The sequence below is a fragment of the Drosophila yakuba genome, chromosome 3L (assembly GCF_016746365.2).
Source record: "Drosophila yakuba strain Tai18E2 chromosome 3L, Prin_Dyak_Tai18E2_2.1, whole genome shotgun sequence".
Classification (NCBI taxonomy): Eukaryota; Metazoa; Arthropoda; class Insecta; order Diptera; family Drosophilidae; genus Drosophila; species Drosophila yakuba.
The window spans coordinates 16,669,607-16,695,905 of record NC_052529.2 but is presented as its reverse complement, the minus strand read 5'-3'; the positions used below and the strand labels follow the sequence as shown (position 1 = coordinate 16,695,905).

The 26,299-nt window shown below is 41.6% G+C and overlaps 2 protein-coding genes across 2 annotated transcripts; both read left to right on the top strand.

The window, feature by feature from the left end:
- The first annotated feature begins 1,314 nt into the window (after window positions 1–1,314).
- LOC6534320 (solute carrier organic anion transporter family member 74D) lies at window positions 1,315–26,172 on the top strand. The gene is made up of 8 exons (XM_002094964.3): window positions 1,315–2,403; window positions 15,968–16,001; window positions 22,294–23,972; window positions 24,035–24,398; window positions 24,678–24,862; window positions 24,921–25,064; window positions 25,127–25,303; window positions 25,393–26,172. The coding sequence occupies exons 3-8, from the start codon at window positions 22,565–22,567 to the stop codon at window positions 25,572–25,574; spliced, it is 2,460 nt and encodes an 819-aa protein (XP_002095000.1). The 5' UTR covers window positions 1,315–2,403; window positions 15,968–16,001; window positions 22,294–22,564; the 3' UTR covers window positions 25,575–26,172.
- Window positions 8,666–9,199, top strand: LOC6534322. Its single transcript, XM_002094966.4, is given in 1 exon segment — window positions 8,666–9,199. A coding segment is annotated over 1 exon segment (351 nt). The 5' UTR covers window positions 8,666–8,779; the 3' UTR covers window positions 9,131–9,199.
- Window positions 26,173–26,299: the final 127 nt, after the last annotated feature.

The following is a 26,299-nucleotide window of genomic DNA, read 5'->3' as shown; positions in this document are numbered from 1 at the left end:
GTCTAGCTGCGATTCGAGCCAATATCGATGGGAGTTTGCCAAAAGAGTATCCAATAGATACGGCTGCGCCAGCGTCTGCGTTGCACTCAATTTGCTTGATTGTTGCGCACAGACTTCGCATGAGTCCGAGTATCTGACAGTTTGCCTATCTATCTATGTATCTATGTATCTGTCTATCTGTCCGCTTGGCAGACGACCTTGCGCCGAATATGCAATTGATACGTACTTTGCACATATGAATATTAATAGGCGACCAGAAAGTTACTCGAGGAATTTCGCAAACTGAATTCCATTAGCCTCCAAACTGTAGACTACTTTGCAAGCTGAGCTGCACCAACGGGCCGCAGATGCATAACCTAAGAGATAACCCTTAATCGCGAAAATCGCTTGGTAAACACACAAAGCGACTTATAGAAACATATAAGCACAATGTGCAAAAATTATTCCTATTTAATAATTTGGTTTAAGTAACTGAAAACTTGAAGTTTAACAAACATTAAATCACCGAATTTGCTCCAAAGAACGCAAGCATTTTCAAATGAGAAATCAATCAATCGTATCGCAGTCTGAAAATGTATCTCGCTTCTCCTCAATTTTTGTATAAGACCACCCCCACACTCTAAAAATCTTGATTGCGTCTTTTGCAGGAAATGTTTTTTAATGTATATTGATGTATATGCAACTTGGGGGCTCTTAAAAATGTGTAGATTAGTAAGTAAAAAAACAATAATCACACCATACAACAGTTCTGTAATTAAAAACAGCACAACTTGTCATAAGATGGTTTCATTGTTGAGGGAATATCATTGCTAAGCAAATAAAAAGTTGCAATAGTTGTACTTGCCAAATTTCCTGCAAATTAACTTGACTTTCGATGAGTCCATGTCAAAAACAGCCCCTACATTTGTGTATCTATCAAAACCTTTTGAACTGCTACCTACATTAGAAAGATACATTAGTGTAAAATTCCGGTGTCCTGCAAGTTAGATGCAGTTGGATCAGCCCGATCTGCCGAATCCCCTTTCACTCTGATAAAAGAGCGCGCGCCACTGATAACAAACAGAGAGCGCACTTTAGCTAACAGAGCCCTAACAGCGTGGGGGCCTAACAGAGCCAGAGCCTCAACAGCTCCAAACAGCTGCGCTGCCGACGGCGACGGCGGCGCAGGCGAAAAGTTTTGGCTGTTTTCAGTTCGCATGGCCGTTTTGCGTATTCGTATTCGAATTGTTACCGTGTGCGGACTGTGCCGACGGGCAGCGGAACTCAGGCGGTGCAACTGTATGTGTGCGGTGCGTGAGAGTGTGTGTGTGAGTGCGACTGCGAGTGCGAGTGGGGGGCGAGAGAGATAATATGTACATTCTGTGCATATATACACATATACACATGTGAATACGTATTATTTCTATACGCCGCGATCGGAAGCAACAACAACAATGTGGGTCGTGCATATTGAACGTATGCAAATAAAACAAAAACAGATAAATGCCAAAAATCTACTACACTTTTATAACCAAAACACACAGAGCGCGGAGAAACAGAAACCGAAACAGAAACAGCGGCGATAACAGTAACAGCGGAGAAAGACCACCCCCACAGCGAAAGCGAAGAGAGCGTAAGAGAGTGGCGGTTAGAAGTATCGTTGAGATACACCAACACTAAGAGCACGCGTATCTGTTTCTGCATCTGTAAATGTATCTTCTGGTCTGCGTTTTTCGACTCCTCGTATAAATTGAGCCGCACTTTGCTTATTCTCGAGTTTTTGCTGCTCAGACGTCGCTGTAAGTGCACGCGTCGCTCGACTTTTCGGTTCCGCTCCGCTCCGAATCGGTTTCGTTTTCGGCTCCCAATACCTTCAATATTCCCTGAAAGATACCTGTGTCCAAGAGCCCAGTTAAAACCACATATTTTCGTGCTTTGTTTATTTACTAATTTCAAAACGCTCAAGACAAATAATTCCGCAAACAATACAGAATATGTATGTTTAAAAAAACGAGTTGACATATTTATCCGATCATTATCCGTATAACATATAAAATCCCATATAGAATACCATAATACAATTTTTTGAAATTTATAAAACAATAAGAATTTAAGACCATTTTGGTTAAAAATTAAAGTGCCAAGTCCCTTTTCAGTGAATGCTCGAAAAATTTGTTTTATTGAAACCCAGCCGCAAATACAATTTTCAATTGGCTGTGTGCGTGTCTTCAACGCACAAACGTACAAATATAGCATTTAATTTTGTTCATTATGTGTGCAATTAAATAAAAAAAATTGTGTGTGAAATAACAGAAAAAACAGTGCGGCGAACAGAGGCAGCAACAAATTAAACGCGTAAATTGCGTAGCAAATTCTGAATGAAAAAATTCAACAAAACCAGAAAGCGAAACAGGAGCGATAAGCGTAAGTACAGCTTTAATAAATAAATTTTATTTGCTCATGAAATTACAATTTGTTTGGAAAACTTAAAAATGTGGGAGCATTAAGTTTGTCAAAAAAATCTTTATAGGGTTTAAGAGCTCTGCTTAAGTGAATTTTACCTATAACCTCAATTATTAAAGCTTGCATAAAGATGAGTTTGTGTAGAAATTGTTTATTTGAAAATGTGTTTTTCCAAAAACAATCCGAGTAAATTGCAATTAAATTTTGTGGCGAAATAAAATTTCAAAGAGATCAGTGGCAAACAAACATGCAGAACCAGAAATTAGCTTTAAATTCATGGAATAACCTGATTTGGTTTCGTTTCATTTAATTGGGCTAAAGAAATTTCCCTTTTCAATGCTGCCCCACAAGAGAAATGGAAAGAACGAAGCATTCTCTGATTGATGTGGGGAAAAACAAAAACAGAAACCCCGAAAAGATATTTCGAAATAAAATAGAGAGGGGCAGACGATGTCTAAGCATTTATCTTTCTGTTCTTCAACGCGGTTCTTGTTATTTTTTGTCCAAGGGGGGAGACTATTCAGGCGCCAGAGAAAGTGAAACATGTAATTTTTTGTTGGACGGCCTACAAAAATCATACGCCGTATTGAGTGAAATCGTAATGGGCTAAGAAATTTCTTAAATGCGAAGGTTAAAAGGGGGCAGAGCAATCAGAAAGCGCACAATACACACTCGGAAATAATGATAAGACGCACAGAGATGAAGAAACCAGCCAAAGAATACGAAACACACTCCACTTCTCTGCCTTTTCTGCCTTCTCGGTGCCCGGGTAATTACATACATGCCGTAAAACCAAAATAAATACGCACAGATAAAGATGCACAGATGCAGATACAGATACCAGCGATTTGGGTTGGGTTCGGTGCGGTTCGGTTCGGTTGGGCTTTTTTCCGGCATTCTTTTTGTGTCCTCGCAAAACGAAAGCCGAATATCGGCGAAATGCATTAAGGCCGAACAAAAGCAAAAACGAAAACAGTCAATAAACGCTGTTTAATCAAATGTAAATGTTTATACCGCAACTATCGACTCAGAATTACCGACAACAGAATTTCAGAGTGTCAGAGTTTCACTTTTGTACCTCAATCATACGAGTGTTTGTTCTGGCCAGAAACCAGCAAGAAACACTCTTTTCCGTCTGACCCACATCGGGTTCATTATCACCGATTTTTATTATCCGTTTATATATATTTGGTTGATCTCATTGAATGCGTACACATTTACAGAGCATTTTATTTTCAGGTTTCAAAATTAAACACTTAAAATGGCGTTAACAAACAGCAGGAAACGCACCTGAAAGTGACAGAGAAATCACTTTATTGTTTTATAAATTAATGTTTTTATCGCAATATAAATAAAAATTCATTGTTACATTTTTTTGCTCATCCTCTTAGAGAAATTCAAATGAGTGCTACGATTTGAAAGAAATAAATTGATCCATTTTATAATAGACTTTTTTGATTAGTTCACTATGTTTTACGCTTAATTAAAATACATAAATAAGTATTAAATGAGTAGTGCAACAGGTGAACTTAAAGTTAATGATTAGGTAAATATGGGATTAACATAAATGTTCAATTAAATGGTATTTAAGCCTCAAAAGGTGTTTCCCATAACCAAAGTTTCCGAGCTAAATTTGTCTACCTCGCCGTTCCCATATTTTTCCATTGTTTCCTTTTAACTTCATCGCCTCCGTCGACCAATAAATGATCAATGGCCTAAAGCATTTCGATTTCAGCCAAACTCTTTTAATTTGTTTTTCGATTCCGCTCTCTTTTCGCCATGCGTCCTAAGTCCAGAAAAATACGGCAAGATACAAAAAAAAAAACTGAGAAAGAACTACAAAATTCACCTGTAATAACGTCGCAGAAAATGAAGAAATCGGCTGAGAACCGGCAGACAAAAACAAGAATCGAGTAGAAGTGAGAAGACGAGCTACGGATGGAGATGGAAAAAAGTTGGGGAACTTGAGAGAACAGACCCGAAATCACAAACCAGATTTTCTACTAATTTAAATTCCTGGCATACAAAATATTCTAAAAAAAAAATATAACAAAAATCAACAAAGGCGGAAAAAAGACAATAACAAAATAAGTTTTCTGTATTGATTAACGAAACGAAGCGAAAATGGTTTTATTGTACAAATATTGGCAGACTGTCTCACATAGATCGTACGCTCATATATAATATTACAGTATATTACCTCCTTTAGAGCTTCCGTTTCCTCGGAACTCTTTTCGTATCTGATGGATTGACATTTGTTTTATCTGCCTGACGTTTAAAATCACATTTCTTGGCCCAGAGAGAGGGAAGCAACACATTTACTCATCGTTGACACAAAGGAAAGGAAATTTTCAAGAAGTTTAGTCACTGCGTATCGATTTGTACTGGCTCGATATTCCTTTATTTGTTCGCTAGAGCACGTGTAAAGTTGTACACAAATAAGTCAGCTTACTCACAAGTTCGAGCTGATAATTTGATATGGTGTTGTATGTATTTGGCATTATGCTAATCAACTGGAGAAACAAATACGTACAGCCAAATCGTCATTAATTATGCATTTATTTTGAGCGTCTCAGGCCGCTGGCTGTGGCCACATTTGATATGAAAACCTCGATTCGCATTTCGAGAAACTGAAAGTTGGCCTAAAAACACAGTTAGGAATTGCCCCTGGCCGTGCATTGTCGTTGGGCTGGGCTATGCCGAGCTGAACTGAACTGGGGTCGTGTTTACCGCCTTAGTCGTCCGACTTGGGTCGCCACTATCAGCCAGATGTTGGCTTTACTCTATGAATACATATCTCGAATGGATTTAGCCAAGACTCTGGCTGCAATACAAGTTATTCTTTCGAATTTGCTCAGTCTAAGAACGGAAATAAGGGAAAGTACTCTTCGTATGACTACAAGATACATTCTAACAAATAAAACACTTCATCTAGAGCACGCAGACATATGTATGTTTTCAAATGCCGAACTTGTCTTTGAAATCATGTGCCTGACACTCCCCAGACCACTCGAACAGCCCCAATTCCCCATGCCAATCACGAATATATGAGATGAATTCCCACATTCTCCAGCGACACGCCCTCTCTTTGGACAGACAAAAGCAGCCCCACTCGAGATGTATTTGTATATCGGGGACTGGATGCTGCTTGATGGTGGCTGCTTGCTGGATGGCAACCGTTTGCGAGCGATTAAGGAACCAGAAGTCGCACTTGACTTGCTCGAAGCCTCGAAGCCGGGATGACATACAAAAGAGCCATTCAAGAGCAGCCTAGAAGATAGCAGCCCATGGAAGCGGCCAAGAGGAAGACGAATCACGATCATCAGCGGCAATTACCGCACTGTAACTACGCAGCATCCACAACAACTACAACATCAACTATAACTACAGAAAGAGCAACAATGTAAGCGGGCTGCGTGCAAAGTCAAGCAAAAAGTGAGAGATCCACATAGATACACAAGAAGCGGCTCCCCAGTTGGAGCCCGTGCTCCTCCTCCAGCCCGAAACTCTGCCCATCTGGAAGCTTGTTGCGACGCGTCTTTAGCAAGTGATTTCAATTTAATTGACAGTCCTTGAACTTGACTTAAACGCAACGCACAGCACAACACAGCACAGCACAGCAACCATAATAATAAAAGCACCACAAGCATCCACATCTCCTCACTTCACTTCACTCTCGATTCGCCGTTCTCCGAAGCATCCAAAGTATCCGAAGTGCCTCCTCTTGGCGGGGTCTTTCGATTTTAGATTTCATTAAATGGAAATTAATGGTTTCGTTTTCGATGTTTTGCAGTTTAATCACTTATAGATTTTTATGATAATGCATTTAGGTAGCTGACGGTAATGGGTAATCAAACTAAATGTTTTAGAGGCGAATTTAAAGTATTACAAATGCTAAGTAGCAATTCACAAGTCTAGAAATTCCGTAATACTTTTGCATTTGTTGGGTCTTAAACTATAAGGAATTAATCCATTTTTAAACATCGTTATACTTACTCAACTCATAAATAAAACACTTATTTGTTTAGCAGATAAGCAAACTATTTTTAACCAACATTTTATATTATTTGCGAACAAATACTATTTATAAAATCAAAAAGCTTTGATGTTTAAATGTTTTATTGACCAGCTCACGAACTTTGGAAGTATTGAATCATTTGATATTTTTGTTGAATTCCCTGTGGAATTGGGTCGATGGCTTTCCTGAGAAATTTCTTGAACTTAACCAAAAGAGGGACTTTGGAGTTCGCCATAGCCAAGTGATGTTTCCGCCCTTGTCGTTGCTCTTATTCATTGTAATCTGCATTTTCCTCCTTCCTTTGTTGACAAAGCCGAAGAGCAAAACCACACAAAAAGGGGCAGCCGCAAAAAGTTGCCCATTTGCGATTTCAGCACACAGTATTTTACGGCTCTGCTCGTCGTCATATTTTTTGGCAAATAAATCTCTTTAAAAACAACAAGCGAAACACAGTCACATATAGTACGAAAACCGGCGGATATACAATATATATTTACTTATATATATGTAAGCGCATTTGTCTATATAAAATCGTATCATCGCCGCATATATAATTTATTTTGAAAGCGTGCGTACGCCACGCATTTTTTGCCGTCTGTTTTTTCAGTTTTTTTTTTGTTTTTTGTGCCTAGACAAATGGCTGTTCAAGGGGCAGACACAGCGATATATTCCGTATAGACTTTCATTCAATGAATTTTGGTATTTTTGGGCTTAATTGTTTTTCTAGCTGAGAGCTGTAGCAGCTCTAGCTCCCCGAATTCTCAGGGAGATCTATAAAATTTTACAATTATGACTCGGCAACTTCTCGGATCGGATATCGACACGTGTCTGTGAAGTTTTGTATCTTTTCCTTCGTGCTTCTTTGCCCATTTCTTTGTCCATTTGCCCATTTCAGTTTCTACTCCGCATTGTGTATACGCCCCGTGGGCGACAGAGTGAGTTTGGTGAGCTGTGAGATAAATAGCCACAGGTGACAAAAGATGTAAATGCACAACTTGATATTCAATAGATAAGGCCGCAGTCCAGTGAGGCAAATGAAAGAAACACGGAGCCGCAGTAGCGCTACGTAGTACGTACCCATGCAAAAACTTTCACCCGCAAGTGATCTACGGCCCAAAAGAAAGACTTTCGCATCGGGAGCGCGAGCCAGCGGTACGCACATCTAATTACCGCACTCGAAAATGTGATTAGAAATCAGTTCTCGTCGCCGAAAAGAATTGAGAGAGTGCCGCAGCACTCGGCTGAATTTCGTAGTACTCGTATAAAATACTTTCACAATCATTCGAATTCAAGTTCACGGCGAGGTTTGCAAGGGTTTCGGCTGTGATTAGAGGTTTATATGTACATATAATCATGTATATATGTATATATATATATGTATCTCCCGATGTCAGTACTCGGGTTTTGAAGTACTAATCGGTGACGCCGCGCTGATAACTAATACAAAAAGCGTACGATCTATTGAGTCCATAGTGAATCGTGCGTGGATCGCACGCACGGGAAAACTAAATTTTGATTTCTTCGTTTCTGTGTCAATGAACCCATTTGAACTAAATTCTCTTTTATGATTTGTCTGCTTTTTTCTTGTGTTTTTTATTGGGAGCTTTCGGGCACGCCGGTGCGTGCGGCCTTATCTCAAAAAGTCTGTTGCGTAGGCCGATTGAAATGCGTTTAGAAAAGAAAAGTTATGGCCGAACGCGCCCCTCTTTCGGCCTGATTAGAAACCCGTCGAAATCAGTCCTAATCAGCTGGGAATTAACATATAATTAGATGTATTTATATTTATATTTGTTTAGATATATTAGATATCTATGGAGATGGAATCTATCTATAGATTCACAGATGAAATTTAAATAGAATATAATTGATAGTTTAGTTACTGAGCAAGCGTTTCATCTTAAGTTTAAGGTTAAAACTGATAAATCTGATATGTACATTAGCAGAATACTAATATTTGTTTGCTTTGATACAGAATTTTATAGTATATTCAGTTAGCATTGATTCATAGGTATGTCTGTTTTTAAGGGTATAAACTTTGCTTAATATGTTATTCATCAACTACCTAGCCATCCATTCAATTTTAAAGACACCCCTGTGTCATCTTGGACTCCTCTCTTTTTGCCATCAGTCGCTGATAAGGATCCCCGACTGGGATGAACCTTTAAATAAAATCCCCGTTTCGAGTTGATAAGAAACAATGGGATGCGAAGTAGAAGTCCCCGCTGAGGTGAATCCCTGTGAAACGCATTTTGTTACTATAAAACCGCAGAGCACTTCTAGGCTGCTCATCAGTTCGATTTAAACAAGTAGCCAGCAAAGATGTTCTCCCATAGGTGCGGATCACTATTGCTCCTCGTAGCCTGCTGCTCAGTGACCCTGGGCGCCACCTATCGTCAACCACATCCCGAGGCATTCCTGGCGAATCCGGAGGAGCTGCTCGAAGTGCTGCCCTTGGTTCGCCGTGCGCGATCGCCCTAGGGAGGATCCGTAGTTGTGACCGCCAGCAAGGATAACCAAGTGGGTCGGGAGGCCAGTGTGCAGTACAACCACAATCTGTACAGCAGTGGCGATGGGCGTGGCAGCATCGACGCCTACGCCCAGGCCAGCCGGAATTTCGACCTCAATCGCAACGACTACGGTGGCGGCATTCGGGGCACCTGGCGTTTCTGAGCGGGAGCAGCAGTATTAAATTGGTTACAGCTTGAGTCACGTGAATAAATAAATGTTTACCCAAGCGTGCTTTTGTTGTTTTCCCATTAGTGACGGATCCTCCTCTACGGATTCCACCGTAGCCGGCGAAGCCCAAAGATCTTTGCGCCTGACCAAAACAAACAGTAGCCGGTGCATCGGCTATTTACTCAAAGTAACTCAACTGAAGATACAACATTCGGGGCAGGCCATCCATCAGACTGCAGTGAAACATACTCTTCATAATTAAAAGGGCACCCAACATCTTCTGATATGAAAGAAAAAAGATTATTCAATGCATCAGAAGCTTGAATATCCTTTCCCAATCAGTTAGGTTTGGAAATAGATCCATGGCTTTCGATCTCAACTTTCCATTGACCCAGAAAACATTTATTTTTGATCTTCAAAAGAATTTATTTCATTTATGGCCGTAAATTTCCCTATCTGTTACAAGATGAATGGATGGGCGCGGCATGCTCCTCATGAAGAGTGTGCCAAGAAGTACTGAAAGTCATGAGTCGTCGTCGGGGTCAATGGACTTTTCCTTCGCTGCTGGCGTCGTCGTTGTGTAACCAATAAAAATTGATTCTGTTGCGTGTGTGCCCCTGTGGCAGAGGGGGCGGGGCAGGAAGGGGCGGCGAATTACGCACACTGCAACAAGCTCACTCGCACACCTACACACCTCTACACACACACACACAGGCACAGAGTGGAGGGTCTGTGAATGCAATTGGGGTTGCTGCATTTATCGCTCGATTTCTTGGGGAACTCTTGTGTGAGAACCGAGAACCCGCACTATATCTATGTATATATGTATATCTGCCCGGTATTTGGGCGTGTACACATATTTGTACACTTATATGGCTATCTGTGTGTGTGGGTATGGGCATGACTAAGGGTAATTACTTTCGCTTTCCGTTTGCTCAGCTGGCAAATCAATAAAAACACACAACGCAACGCAACGCAAGTCAAGTCAAGAATACGTTAAATGCTTGACCCCCTTGCACAATTTTCGGGAAAGCCTCTGCTGTCTTGGCTGCCTTTGCTGTGGCAACAAAGGCGTCGTTAATGAAAAGCCACGAAAAAGGAAAAGCAATGCCTGGAAAATGACTTTCCATTTTCATTTAACAATAAGCAATCAATTGCAAGTTCATGGCACAGCTAACGATCTATTAGAAGAAAGTAAAAACAAGCAACGAAACCCATGCGAGGCAGAAACAAAAGACGAAAACCGACGAAAAGCGACGCCTACACAGGTAGGCCAGGTGAGTTGAGTCCAGGTGAGTTTCCAGGTGAGTGCAGCTGTCAGCTGTTGCAGTTGCAGTTGCAGTTGCTGTCGCCGCTGCTGCTGCTGCTGCTGCTGCCAATCAGTGTGAGCGGGATGGCGGTGAAGAGACACAGCCTCTCGACTCTCGACTGGTTTTCATTTTGGCTTGGAAAAACCACACATTGGCATTGCCCCGTTGCCATTTTTAGTGGCAAAAACTGACTGCATCATAATGAAAGTGAAATGCATTGCGCAGATGGCAATGGCGATGGCGATGTCAGTTACCAGATGCAACACCGCCAGGCAAGTAAGTCAAGTGCAGCAGTGCAGCAGCGGCAACTGCCGTTGTTGCAACATGAAGTGCCAACTGAAAACGCGCAGCGGATTGGATCGAATCGGATTGGATAGGATCGCATCGCTGCGGATTGGAATGTGCGCGCGTCACCGACATCTCCATTTCCATCTGCATCGCCAACTGAATTCGGCACCACTCAGTTAATTGGCTAAATGCGAAAAGCGCTAAGCAAAGCACGCACTTTGCATGCACCGCAAGAAATTGATAAAAATGCACTCAAAAGAAACCAAAGCATTTCGAAATGAAGCATTACACAAAATGAAGTTGATCGTTCTTAAAGAAATTCAAAATAAACCTTCCTTAATAAATTATTTTTTTAAGTTACTGTTGAACTGTCGTGCTGGTAATTGGTATAGAAGATAGCGAAACAAAATCTTTCTCTATATTAATAAAATTATCTCTCTTAGCTAAAAAGTAGAAAATATATATCTAAGAATATTGAACTACAACTTAAAGTGAACTTTGTGAGAAATAGTAACTGTGGCATATCCAATTTGACTATTTTTTTTTCTCGGTGTATGCTCTGGTTAAATTATGTCAACAGCATGTACAGCAACAAAAGGCGAGAAGGTATGTACAATGTACAGAGTACAATGTGCTGTGTACAACTTACATGAGTATGCCTCCATTTATAGCCAGTGTTCAATGTCAGATCGGCGCCGAAGGTCGTTGGCGGATGCAGCGCGCGGTTTTCATCTGGTTTCTTCGCTTGGATGTTTATCTGCATCCGAAGCATGCATATGCATCAGTAAATGTATCCGCACTGTATCTGTATCTGCATCTGCATCTGCATTTCCATCTTAAACTCATTCCCATGTGTCAGTGGAGTTCTGGAGCAGTGTAATTGATTCCAATAGCATGGAAAACTTGACATTGAGACAAACAATTCGCATTGTGGTAGGACCACGACAACTTCACATTAAGCACGCATGCAGACAGCCGTCTAACTACAGATATTACAAATCAGCGAACAAGAATGCAGATACATTCGTAGTTGCTTGTTTCTTGGAAGTTCACATCAATGTTGATTTCTAAGGATTTACACAGCATCAATTCGCAACAGTGAGAATCGTTTCAAGCTAAGAAATATTATATTTAATATTTATATTTTAATATAATCTTAATTAGATTGCTATACAATCTTAGGACTTACATCTATCAGTAATAAGAAGCTAAAGATGGATGCTTACTACCTTCATAGGTAATTAGGTAATAAAAAATTTCTAAAAAATATAAAAATATTGCATGCAAAACATGGACATGCAATGTTTTTATTTTTATATAGCATACTCAAGAAATCCCAACAATAATGGTTTAATTGACTGACTCCTCACCTTCCGCAGTTGCAGTTGCAGTTGCAGTTGCAGTTGCAGATGCAGTTTCTCTGGCATATTTTAGGCGCATGCTCGACTCAATCAAGTCACAATAAATTAACCTCTATTTGTAAGCCAAGTGAATAATGCGAATAGCTAACAAACAGACAGCTGAACACAATGCAACATCAATTCACTTTTTTTTGGTCACATTTCACTGATTTTGAAAGTGAACGTTGTGGCAGGCGGCGGTGGCGGTGGCAGTGACGGCGGCAACTGGCGGAATCACGATTTTGTGGGCAACGCAAATCTCTCCATCTCCCTCAGCGGTACAGTGGACACGGGGTATGGTGGATGGGTGTTTGTAATAATTTTTTTGCCTGCAAATAGATTGAGTAGATAATAGAGTTTAGGTATTTCTAGAAGTGTGAATTGTAAATAGAGCTGCGTTGTTTTGCAAATGCTTATCATATCAAATGATTTTTGATTTTACACCAAATAGAAGTTGGAAGTGTGGTGGTTGATGTTGGTTTTTCCTGCCGTTAATGGTGCTGCTGCTTTTTTATTGGCAACTGCGTGGGTGAAATCCAGCAGACATAAAATTGGCGTCGTGTAGCTGCCGTTTTTACTTTTCCAGTGCGAGCAAATGAAGCGAAACGTGGGTTACACTTTTTACCATTTGCCTCTGCCTTTATTTATTTTATTTGTGCATTTTTTTTACAATTTTTTGGCATGCATCTGCAGCTGCATATCTTTTTTGAGTTACATATTTGTAACGTCTGCGGCCGGATAGACAACGAACTAGATGTGGATGTGGCTGTGAATGTGAATGTTGCTGAATGGAGCTGCGTAGGCCGCTCTGCATCAGGTTGACCCAGTTTTCGCTTTCTGTCTCCGTTTTGGCCTGGGTTTTTGTGATTTTTTTGTGGAAATTATACGATATGCAACCCGCTGCAGACTCATTCCATGTTTGTCCGTTAATTTATGGCACTCCAGTTGCAGCTCAATCAATTTAGCACACATTCGTCTCGAATCCAAGCTGCAAAAGCTGACCAAGCTGGCCAGGGCACTTATTCAATTAAGCGCCACGTAACTTTGCCAGCACAATGCAAATGATCGCTCGGATTCCTACTAAACTAGTTTTGCACCCATCGACTTTCTTATTCTTGTCACTTTGCGGATTTCGCACATTTGATACAATGAAACGGATGCAACCATGTTGGAAAGGGCAGTAAAGTGCACTGCTTTTGATTGTATGTACTTCTGTACACATGACGATTGTATGCGCTGTACAACTGGGCGTATGCGCGACGTGATTACACTAATGTACTAATGTACCATACGCCGCGTGTGACAGGGCGTTGTGAGGTGGTAAAACTTGCACTTTTTATTTCCTTTGCAATAACTAATAGTTGTGAAGAGCTTACGCTAGATGAAAGTGAAGAAATAATATTGGCCTACGATGTACTACCTAAAAATAAATTGTTAGCAAGACTTTTTAAATTTCTTAAACAGGAGTTTCACTTGATTTTGTAGTAGTATGCTTTTAGCATTTTTAGTGCATTCCGCAGCATTACAGAAATAGACCGCTGACTCACTTTTAGCACACGCCCAACTTTGGCAGGATATTAAATCCACCTAGGTCAACAAATAAACACCCCAACAGCTTGCTAAATACCGCAATTTATGATATTTTCCTCGTGGCCATAAAAAAAAGGGGAGTACCGAACTGCATCAGACAAATTACAAATTGGAATTGGCCATTGCAATCTTGGCCACATGCCATTCCCCCACACACACACCGACAAGCAAACACACACACACCAGCAAACAAATAAGTCAATGCACTTTCCGCCAGCACACACACACACACACACATACACACATGCAGTGGGAAAAGCAGAGAGGAAGAGCGAGAGAGCCACCGTTAGTCGGATGTCTGTGTGCGTGCCTAGATTTTGCAATAATTTCGTTTTCATTTCGAATTTGAATTCGTTTTCGCTTCGCCTACGACGCCCGAGTGCTTCTGAAACTCAATTGTTTTCCCATTTGCATTCACTAATAATTATGTCATTCTGAAACCGAAGGCCACTCTTATTGCTATGAGTTGCAGTTTTCCATCTGTTTATCTGAGTTTTTTCCAATCCTTTAATTGCCTGTCTAGACGAAGGAAAGCCCATTTTTTCGTCTGCTGCGCAATAAGTTGTTTGTTGTCTGTACTCCTGGGGTGCCATGTCCTGCCCCCTTTTTCTCTAAGAGCTTTTCTTGGATTTGCCAAAAAAATACAGCTTTTTCAGGGGGTGTTCTATTGGTTTCCCACTGAGTCTCCCTGCCTCAGACACTCGCATTCTTGTTGTCCTAGGTCCGGAAAATGAGGAAAACGGGGGATGTAACTAAGAGCAATGGATGAGAGAGAGACTGCTCGGTGTGCGCACAGACTTTGAACTACAGAAGCTTAATATTAATCTACCTCTCCAGTCATTTTATTTTGTCAAACTCTTTGCCACATGTTGTTCAATCTAAAGATGTGTATTAGAAGGTATACTTAATTTAGTGCTTACTTGGCACTCTGTTATTATTTGTGTCTAATATATCTGCCTTTATTTTAAGTCAGTCAGTTAGTCGCTGTTCATGGCAAGCTTTCAATTTTGTAGTATAAGTAACTTGGTCAAATCGGAACCATTTATGATGTCTTTTCATCTACTACTATTCCCCTTGCAAAAGTGCAGCAGAAAGTGCAAGTAGCCGAAGAGACTGTCATCGCTCTTTTGCTCCGAGATGCACTTGCTCTCTTCTGCGAAGAGCTGTATGCACAGCGCTCTCTGGCTCTCGCCAAATTATTGAAATTGCACAAAGAAAAGTGAATCGAGAGAGCGGCACTGCGGTTGTGTAAGTTTTACATGGATGGATGCAAGAAACTTGTTTTCTTTTTATGGCCTGCAATTTGAGTTCTTACTGGGGACTACTATTGTGCCAAGAAATACCACCCCTAGGTGGCGTAATTAGAGCAGTTATCAAACACAAACACAAGCACACTTACACTAACACTTACTCACTTACATTGATTGCAATCGATTGCAGAAGAGAGTGCGCTGCACTTGGCCGCTTGCGTGTGTGTGAGTGTGTGACTGACCTATCTCAATGCAATTTTGCTTGCCCGCTGCACCACTCACACACACGCACACACACACACACTCACAGCAGGCCGATGTGCTCATTTATCTTTTATTTTTATACAATTTTCTGCTGCCGCTGTTGTTGTTGTGGTTGTTGTTGTTGCCGAGGCGTCAGCAACTATTTTTGCCGCAGACAAGATTTGCATTTTACATTTATTGTACACTTTGCCCCCATTTAATAGCTTTTCCTGTCGCTCGCCGTTTCGCTTTCGTTAATAAACAATAATGTCCGCTGCACTTTTTTCACACGCACTGCATCGCGCTCGAAATTGTTGTTAATCGCTCTGGCTGTAATTATTATGACCCAACTAAACGCCATGCCCATTTATATACGTACTTTTAATTACGGCTGATTGTATATGAGTACAATTTTATGACACCAATTTTATGGACATTAAATGCTCAGTTGCTTGGCAGCTACATTGTTCAACAAGAAGATTGCCAAAAGTAATTGTACACAGAAAAAAGGCAAACATGGCATTAATTTGTATAATATTCATATAACATTTTACGATCCTAAAACTAAAGGAATACTCTTTTGTTTGCTACGCTCCATATTCAATTTAAACATATAAACTTGTTTTACACTCAAAACATTGCTTTTCTCCAATGGACCAAGGTAAAAACATATTTGCAAAAGTAAAATAAATATGTGTCGTCAACTTCAATGGTATATTTAATTTTCCCCTTTCTGCTTTATACTTTCAGGTACCAACTAAAGAAACTCACGCCTAACAAAAATGTAAGTTGACAACAAAAAACCCATTTCAACGTTCTTTAAAAGTAAACAACTAATTTAAAATGGAACGCCATAAAAAGTCAGGCGCCAAAAGAGTTGAGAAAGAAATCACAAAAAAAAGACAAGTGGAATTTTACAAACGCCAAAAAGTTGAATAAATAAAAAATTACAAACACGCACTCGATGGAAATTATGCAGGGATTTTTTGTTCGTTAAACAATTGAAATCATTTTTTATTTGGCGAGCTCAGAGAGGCAAAAAGAACCTGCTAAGTACTTTCATAAACAAATACTCATGGGCAATGAATGGGTTCGGCATCTATGCGAATTGCGTTGGTTCTATATCTATTTGGCAACTATTTTTTTTTATTTCTCGGCCAGCCACTAGACACTTCGAGTGAACTAACTCCGAGACCCAAAACACTTGAGAAGTCCATTGAATGACTCCTCATCTGTCTGACACTGGGCGAAAAACCCAAACTTTGTGCGCATGACGAAGCCTTACCGCATAATTGGTCGCTAATTGGAAATATCCATGCAGAACCTACAATAAATTATGCCAAATTAGCCGGTCTCGAAGGGAGCAGCCTCTCCCAATGGCAGTTAACAATTTATAAAAGTTCAATTAAAAGTTCACATAACGGTACTAAGCGGACAGTGGAGCGTTTAAGGCAAGTTAACACCTCATCCGCCAGTTCACCATGGTCCAGCAGTCGCATCCTGGCCACCGAAAACGGCTTAAATCAGCGGGTCAATCAATCAGACGAAGGGTTCTGTTCCATTCTGTTCTGTTTTAAATTAAGATTTTTTGCGCTTTAAACAAGCTTTCTTTTCTGCGGCCATCAGAGGCACAGTGGGTTAAAGGCCAAGTAAATCAAAAAAGTAATAACTATTTTATAACATCCATAAGATACATTAATGTTTATATATAAAAGGGGTTTAAAAATTCAATTTCTTGATCTAATATCTGCTGTTATATCACTTAATAAAGTTAGAACTCAATGCAAGAAGTTCCACTGTCCGCGCAAAATGACAAATGTAAAAAGCAAAAGGCAATCCAATCCACTCGCATTTATTCAGTACCCACCTATATACATATATGCGAATATGCGTACCTATATAGGCAGCGTATCCAGAAGTAAAATAAATGTATTTGTTCGGTTTTTGCGCCGAGAACGTCACGTCAGCGCCATGTACTGATCTTCACGCGAGATATTCGGGGGAATTTCGAGGAGGATTGGAGCCGGGCGGCTACCAGGTAACACTCCACGTCCAGTCCAAGTCCCGGCTGGACTTAATGCAGTCGCAGGCCTCTGCGAATACCTTTTTGATTGCATTTCATTAGGTTCTTTTTTTTTGCGGATTTTTGCCGATTTTTTGTGTTTATTTTGAATTGGTTTCGGCGTGGACTTTTGCGGGCATTTCAAAAATTTATGCACACTTGGCTGCCATTTTGAGGTTGTTAATTTTTCTTCATTTTTTTTGTTTTTTTTTTTTTGCTTCGTTCTCTGACTGGCTTTCGTGTTTTTACCTTTCTCAGATTTTTAACAAGCGCCGTCAAAAAGGAAGTTTGGTTTTCCGCCAAACAAAAGCGCGCATAAAGAAAAGTAACTGCTGTCCAAATAAGAAGTGATGTATGCACACTCAATTTCTTCATGACCAACGCCAAAAAAGTATTCGTTCGAAAATTCAACTTAACTTTGTCGTATTAAAATCCCACTTTTATTATTAATTCATTAAAAACATAATAAGGTGTTTGTTTCACCAAATACACCTACCTTCAATCACCTTTTCTCAATCCCACTTTTCTTAAAGTATTTTAAGTATTTTTCGTCACTTTTTTGGCAAGAAAACCACACCCTCTGAGTTGCCCTGAATCATGTACCTCATATCGCACTACATATATGCACCAAACTCAGACACTTTACATGGTTGTTCCAGTTTGAAATGCCTAAAAAGTATATGAGTGTATGTGGGATTTTATGATACCTCGATCGCATTGAAATACAATTTTTATAAGCCGAGATTTGCCGCTTGAAAAGTTTTATGGCTTTTTTATTTGCTATGCGGCGATTAAAAATTAAATTAACTTTTCATAATAGGATTAAACAAAGTCATAAATAAAAACCAAATTCACTCATGCCTTTTGACAAGCCAAAAATTAATGGAATAATTTCGCCCGCGAATTGGGCTCAAAAACAAAAATTATAATGACTATAAAGCTTTGTACTTACACTATAATCGTTTGTCACAGCCAAGTTGTGCAGTTTTTGTTATTGTTTTTGTCTGTCCAACAGTTTGTTTACACAATTCGAGCTTCTGGTTCAAATTTCAGTTCTCAATGTGAAGGTCAAAGCCAAAAGACAATAAACGCCTCTATTTGATTGGTCAGCGAATTGGAGACCCTAGAGAATTAAGCCCGGAAAATGACTCGATGTCTGGGGCGAAATGGGCATAAACAAACAAATGTGTTGAGTCTCGAACTTTGTAGAAACGTAAACAAACAACGAATTCTCGATATTAATGAGCCATTCTACATTCCCCATTCTCCATTCTCCTGCGCGTCATGTTGCAACATAGAAGATGCCTGCGATAGCAGCCCATCACAGGTTCTAAATCGTTTCTATGCTAAAAGTGAAATGTGGAAAAACCACTTTTCCGAGCGCTTTTCCAGCAGGCAAGCCCCAACTGCACGCTGGCTCGACTTCAACTTGGACTTGCAACTGGCATCTGTTGCTATTGCTGTTGCAGTCTGCAATTTACTTTCAATGCCGCTTCTAGCCATTGTTGGGGCTTTCTTCGCTGGCTTTGACTGTGCATCTGCCACTTGTTTGTTGCCATGTTGCTGTTGCAGTTGCTGCTGCTGCTGCTGCCAGTCAGCACGTTGCCCGCGTGTCTGGTTTTGTTGCATGTTGGCATGCAGCAGCAGCGGCGGCGGCGCAGCAGCCACTGAGCTGCTTGGTATGCAATTTGCAATACTTGCGCTTGCGCAATTCAAATGCCCACCAATACTCACAAATACACACACACACGCACACGTGCATACATAACTCAGTTACGTAGTGGGAAAACCGAAGACCAAAGACGGAAGTGGGAGGACGTGTTGCAAGTGGCCAGGAAAACCTGAAAATCCACACGTTATGAGCAGAGGAAAGGTGCAACACCCCGTTGTCCCCGCAAACTCAACCATTCTTATTACACTAGACAGCATTAGTTTAGTTCGCAAGAATGCAAGTTAAGTTCAGCTAATTATTGAATTAACAATGAGATTGGTTACAATGACCCAAATTGTGTACAATGACTGGAGTTCATCAATTAGTTTCTGACCTGCTTATTAACATTACAAAAAGTAGTGGTACTGGTATAGAAATAAACACAATTAGCATTTTGTGCCTCGGTGTAAAATCAAGCGTTGATTTTCCCACTTTGTATCTGCGATGATGGGCTGCGGGCCCAATTGAAATGGAAACCACGGCCACAATCTACATATCGATCTGCTCCCAACCAGAATGACCCGCTCGAATGGGCCTATCCTGAGAGATAGTTTCGTAAACTGGTGGCTTAATTGCATTTATTATGATTGACACTGATAAATCGGTAATATCTGACTGTCAGTCGGACACTTGCAGCAAATTGAACAATTAACCATCCATCAGGCCAAATTAAAGGCAATATCTATTGCCTGGCCCGGCCGGGTTCTTACATAAACATCTGGCGATAGTTCGCAACCTGGTCAGTTGCTGCCAGCCGGGTTCAATGAGCCCTGCCCGCAGCTCGAACCCAAAACCCAGGCCAGAACCCAGGCCAAAACCCATGCTGAAACCCAGACCGAAACCCAAGCCAAACGGCAAACAGGTAACCGCAGGAGTTCAGGTTCGGGCCAGGGCTCAGCAAGTGCATCGGAGTAGCTCCAAAGTTAAAGCTCTATTTCTCTGCCGCCTGGCCAGGGGGAAGGGGGAAGGGAAGGAGGAGGAGGGGAAAATAAGGAGCGGAGGGGATTACGCAGCGATGGCAGCGATAGAAGTGAAGTACTAAAGTACTGGCTTTGTTGGCCCATCTACGTCACCAGCTAGATTCTCCAGCGGGAAAGTGTGAAAGAGATAAGACGGGAAATAAAGATACAGCGAATGACTTATCTTGAGCTGTTATATTTTCTATACAACGTTGGCAACTCATTTCGAGTTGAAATGTCAGCAATCACTGCTTGAAACACGCCCTTATTAGTTGACAACCTCTTAATGCAAGCGGAAAGAAAATCCATATTAATATATACACAAAATGTGAAAATTTTCAAATACATAAAAATACAAATTCTTCAATGATTATTTATATATTTTTCTGAAGTTTTTATATTTTAAAACTCCATTTTACGTATCTATTGTTTCTATCGAAGTTGTTTCGTAATCTCTTTGGACTTTTGTTTATACGCTGTAACCTCATTCGAAGCATCACATTTCTAAACATAAAAAGTAAATTAAAAATGCTAATTGAGCACGTGCTACTTCCATTCATCTCAAATTATGCATAAATAAATACTCGCTTGATTCACACGCATTCCGATGGAACGACAGCGAAGTATTTCAAACAGAAATCAAAAGCGCAAAATGCGCAATAAATAAAATCGAACGAAAAAGAAAGAAACCTACAGCAGGCACAACAACAATTTCAAGGCCAGTCTATGACGCTTGAGGGGAGTAGAAAGAAAACATCAAGCGCCTCCCCATTTCCTCCCCCTTTTCCACTGCACACACAAATGGTTAATTACACAAAGAACAATTCCATACTGTTTCTGGTTTGATTACCTTTAAAAAACTCATTTTAATTCGGAAGCTAATATGTTCCCAATTGCGAAACAGAACTCTGTGCCTATTTAAAATCCCCCAGAACTGCGTCAAAAAGTATGCAACAACATATTTTATCCAGGTATCTGACAGATACTAAGTATTCCTCATAGTACATCTATCTTTTTAGGTAACTAAGACCAAGTAAACATTTTCCGTGTTTTGAAATAAATTCTAATTAATATCTGTAAACTTAATTGATAATATTTCAGTAGCGAGGAACATTTATTAAAAACGTACAATATATATTTTTGTGCATTTGGGAGTGAGGGCTGGAAATCCCATTTCTCTTCAGCGACGAGCAAGAATTTCACTTTCCTTATCAGCGAGGTCGGGCACATTGATAAGATTTGCGACTGCAGCCAGTCCATAATGATTGCACTGAAAGTGAAATTAAATTCAGTCATGTTTTTTATAAGCCAACGCCAACGCAATTGGTTGAGTCTGAACGAAAACAACAAATGCTTAGAGCAAATTTTGCGAGTATTTGACATTGAAATTTTTTGCAAAAAAAATATACAAACCGAAAGTGAGATATGAGTAGAGGCGAATTTGGACAAACTGTTTTAATATTTGCTTGGCATATATACATTTGTTTTGTATGCAAGTGTAGCATGACATATATACATTTAGTTCGTTTTTAAAAATAGGCAAATCATCAGTTGGGAAATTTAAAAGTTTTTATATTAGGTTTAGATGGCCGTAAATCAGCCAAGTACGCTCCTCGTGCGATTAAAGTTCCATATCAGCCCAACCTTGAACTTTTTCGCTGCCCTTATCAATGTGCCGAAATATGGTGCAATCTAAAATACTTGCAGCTTTGCTAGAATTTTGCCGCATGCTGTTCTCACGACTGCGTTGCAAGTGCATGTGTGTGTGTGCGGCACTGATAAGGTGTGTGTGTGTGTGTGTTTGCAAAGTTGTTTCCCGATTCTCTTCAGTCTTCGTTGGGGTTTCAGCGCCTGAGTTCCATTATAATCGGATGGTGAAGAGTGATTTAGCAAAAGAAGGGAAATCATAAGTGGAAAAAGGTGTCAATAGTGAGTTTTAGATGAAAAGTTTTCCCAAATATTTAAATTTAACATAATTATGATTTAAGGATTATATTATTTAAGTATGTTTCTGATAGGTCGGTACATTTTGCAAGTGCGTACTTTGATATGCCAAAAATATCAATGGCTCTTGCAAAAGCATTTACTTCTCGGATAAGTACTCACTTAAAAATTCAGCTGAGTGATATAAATATAGGTATATGAGTAAGACATAAAACATATGAGTAAAAGTTTGTATTTGCACATGAAGCTTATAAATACACACATAAATAAAGCGACAGTCAATATGCAAAACCTTTATAAAGACTGCAATTTATAATTTAAATATTTTTGTAGTCTTTCTCCTGAAACCATTATTATTTTTCTGATACTAATTTTAATTTACAATTTTATATATTTTCAGACACAACACTGCCATATTATCACAAAGAATACAGAACTGTTTTGAAGACCAGATCAACCAATCTACCTCGTCTTCTGGGCCAACAAGCAAATCAAAACTAAACTCAATGCCACAACCCCATTTCCGAATAGGAAAATGGAACAGGCAATAAGCAAGACCACATAGAGGAGATTCACTAAACCGATCCGTTGAGATTACGCAGCTAAGATCAAGAAAACCCCAGAAGATCGATCAAATCACCTAGTTTTTTAGAGTTCCACCAGAAGCCAAAATGACGAAGAGCAATGGCGATGTGGAGGCGGCAGCCCAGGTGCAATCCCTGGGCGGAAAGCCCAGCAATGGACATGGCCAGCTGAATGGGAATGGCTATCATCAGAATGGCGGACGCAGGGATTCCAGTCAGGCCTTTACACCACTGCTGCCGCAGCACAACAATGGCACCACCAACGGTGAGGTGGCCACTCCGCCTCCAAGCACAGTGCTTTACGAGAGCACCCCAAGCAATAATAACGAGTGGAAGGCACCAGAGGATCTGGGCCACCTGAAGAACGGCCTGGGCAACATTCTGAGCAGTAACAATAATGGCACCGGCAATGGGCACAGTCTCAGCGAGAAATATGCCCACGAACAGGCTCCGTTGACCGGAGGATACAAGTTGCCACCTCGCTCCAGTGAGTCCGAGGAATCCGATTTCGATTCGGATCTCAATGGCGGCTCCTCCGCGGAATCCAGCTCCAGTTGCGGCCTCTTCGGCTGCCGGCCCAGGTGGGCCAGGAGATTCGCCTCCACGCACGTCTTCATGGTGGTCTTTCTGCTGGCGTACATCCTGCAGGGCATGTACATGACCTACTTCGTCTCAGTGATCACCACCATCGAGAAGCTATTCCAGATCAAGTCGAAGACCACGGGAATACTGCTGAGCGCCAGTGAGATGGGTCAGATATGCACGGCCATGCTGTTGACCTACTTCGCCGGCAGAGGACACCGTCCCAGATGGATCGCCTGCGGCATGGTGCTGTTCTCCATCGCCGCCTTCTCCTGCGCCCTGCCCCATTTCATCTTCGGCGAGCAGCTGATGCACTCCAGTGTGATCCTGCAGCAGACGCAGCTCGCTCCCGCCAATGATTCCTTCCCCTCACACTGGCTGAATGCCAGCAGGGAGCAGCTTAATCCCAATCTGTGCATTCTGGGGGGCAACCAAACGCTCTCGGGCAGCGAGTGCAACGAGGAGCGCCAGCTGGAGCAGGCCTCCCACTCCAAGATCACCGTCATCGTGCTCTGCATATTCTTTGGCAGCCTGCTGAGCTCGGGCATTGGCCAGACCGCCGTGGCCACGCTGGGCATACCCTACATCGATGACAACGTGGGCAGCAAGCAGTCGCCCATGTACATGGCCGTCACCATTGGCATGAGGATCCTGGGACCGGCGTCCGGTTTCATTTTCGGCAGCTTCTGCACGCGCTGGTATGTGAACTTCTCGAATCCCGGCTTCGACGCCACCGATCCGCGCTGGATCGGCGCCTGGTGGCTGGGACCGGTGGCCATTGGCAGCCTCATGCTGCTGGCCTCCATTGCCATGTTCTCGTTCCCCAAGCAGTTGCGCGGCAAGCAGAAGCCGCCTGGCCAGACGGCCACTCCAGCAGCTCCAGTTGAGCCGGAGGAGAAGCCCAAGCTGAAAGGTGAGAAACTCAAGCAATTTTATTGTGCGTGCAACTGAAACATATATGCTTTTCCAATATAGATTTTCCCAAGACAGTGCGTCGCCAGCTGAGCAACGACATCCTGATGTTCCGCACCGCCTCGTGTGTGTTCCACCTGCTGCCCATCGCCGGTCTCTATACGTTCCTGCCCAAGTATCTGGAGACCCAGTTCCGGCTGGCCACCTATGATGCCAACATGATTGCCGCCTTCTGTGGCATCCTGGTCATGGGCATCGGAATCGTCATTTCCGGGCTCTTCATCCTCAAGCGGAAGCCCACTGCCAGGGGCGTGGCCGCCTGGATCGCCTTCACAGCCCTCGTCTACTCGGCGGGCATGATCATTCTGATGTTCATCGGCTGCAGCATGAACGACTTTGCCGGCTACAAGCCAAGCGATGGCAACAGGTGGGTCTTCAAAATAGGTTCTGGGATAATTACTGGGACATAAATACTAGTTAATTATGAAGTTTTGATACAATGAACACCGATCATCTATACTTATGAATGCTTCGTTTTAAGTTTCTTAAACTTGTAACGTCTTTTAAACTTGTAACGTACATTGTCAAACTTATGGCCTATGCCCTCATAAGTATGCAAGGTTCTTTTGCGACAAGAGGATCCTTAAAAGTGTTACCATAAGCTGGCTATGCATCTAGCAATTAATTTGTGGAAAATTTATTCCAGTCCCGCTTTGATCGAGCCCACGTGCAGTGCCGCTCTCAACTGTACCTGTGATAAGGAGAACTTCGCGCCCATCTGTGCCGATGGCAAGATGTACATCTCGGCCTGCCACGCCGGATGCAGCAGCTCCTCGCTGCGTCCCAGCGACAATCGCACCCTCTACTCCGATTGCGCTTGCATTCCAGATGGTGAGACCCGCCCATTTACCCCGAAAACCCGGGTTCCTAATCCCTGTGCACCTTTCAGCTCCGGAGGCGGTCAACGGTTACTGTGATAATAACTGCAAGAACTTCATCTACTTTATACTGATCTTTGCCATTTGCGTATTTATGCATTCCACCTCCGAGGTGGGCAGCATGTTGCTCGTCATGCGCTGTACACATCCCAAAGGTAATCCCTAGAACTAGAAAACATATGTTACACCAACGATAACCAAACCTAAATCCCCACAGATAAGGCCATGGCCATGGGTGTGATACAGTCGGCCATCGGCCTGTTCGGCAACGTTCCCTGTCCCATCATCTACGGCGCAGTGGTGGACTCCGCCTGCCTCATCTGGAAGTCGGTGTGCGGCAAGCACGGTGCCTGTTCGCTCTACGATGCGGACACTTTCCGGCAATATTTCCTAGGTGAGTTGGCAGCGATGACAGAATCTTAAACATTTCTGAATATATATAGATCCTCCGTTCATTTTCTAATAACATACTTTTCTTTCTAGGAATCACGGCTGGCATTATGTTCCTGGCATTCCTGATGGACCTGGTGGTGTGGCGCAAGGCGCACCGCATCGACATCGCGCCGGAGGATCCGCAGGAGGGTGGGCCCGCGTCCAACGGCAGGACCTTGGAGGTGTCCGAGTCCAAGCAGCCCATCTCTCCGGCGCCGGACACGACGGTCTAGGGGGAGCGGGTCGGAGACGAGCCTTGCACTTGCTGCAGGATTTCCAATAAACGTTTACCTTAATTGTTAATTAGTTATCATTTGTCTAGTTTGTTAGCCTAGTGCAAGAGTTATGTATTTAGTTAAGAGGCATCTTCGAGCGTCGGGAGACCTCATTAAAATCCACATTAGAACGCGCTCGTCCAGCTCCCGATCCCGCTCCAAATCCCAGCACCATATTCTACATGAAACCCATGGATTACGATTTAAATCCTTGTAAATCTCAACGCGAAACAATGAAATGAAATTCTAGACATTATCAAACGCATTATCATGCATGTGCGTAGTTAATCGACAAACAAATAATATAAAAACTGATTGACAATTGTGCAAAATGCAAGAAAATTGATAAATCCTTATGTGTAAACTATATGTAACAGTTATATCGCGATGAATGTAATCTATAATTAATATATTAGACATACACTTACATGTATGTATGTAATTGCAACCTATCTGTGGTAGTTAAATTTTAGTTAAAATTCAAATTAATTGTCTAAGTTTGTCATACAACAAATATATACGAAAAGAAATTAAATGGAAAACTATATACAAGTAATTAAAACTGTTTTTTAATTGTGAGGTTGGGCTGAAGTTCTAAACTGGATTATATTCTCAAGCTATAATAACATTGGGATACAATTAGTTATTGGACCAGTAAAAATCATCTGCCTTTCAAGAAACCC

Excerpts from the sequence above, each read along its gene's own strand:
- LOC6534320 (XM_002094964.3), top strand. The coding sequence starts at position 22,565 with ATGACGAAGAGCAATGGCGATGTGGAGGCGGCAGCCCAGGTGCAATCC. Across the intron at positions 24,863-24,920 it reads TTGCGCTTGCATTCCAGATG|CTCCGGAGGCGGTCAACGGT; the intron begins GTGAGACCCGCC and ends TGCACCTTTCAG. Across the intron at positions 25,065-25,126 it reads GCGCTGTACACATCCCAAAG|ATAAGGCCATGGCCATGGGT; the intron begins GTAATCCCTAGA and ends AAATCCCCACAG.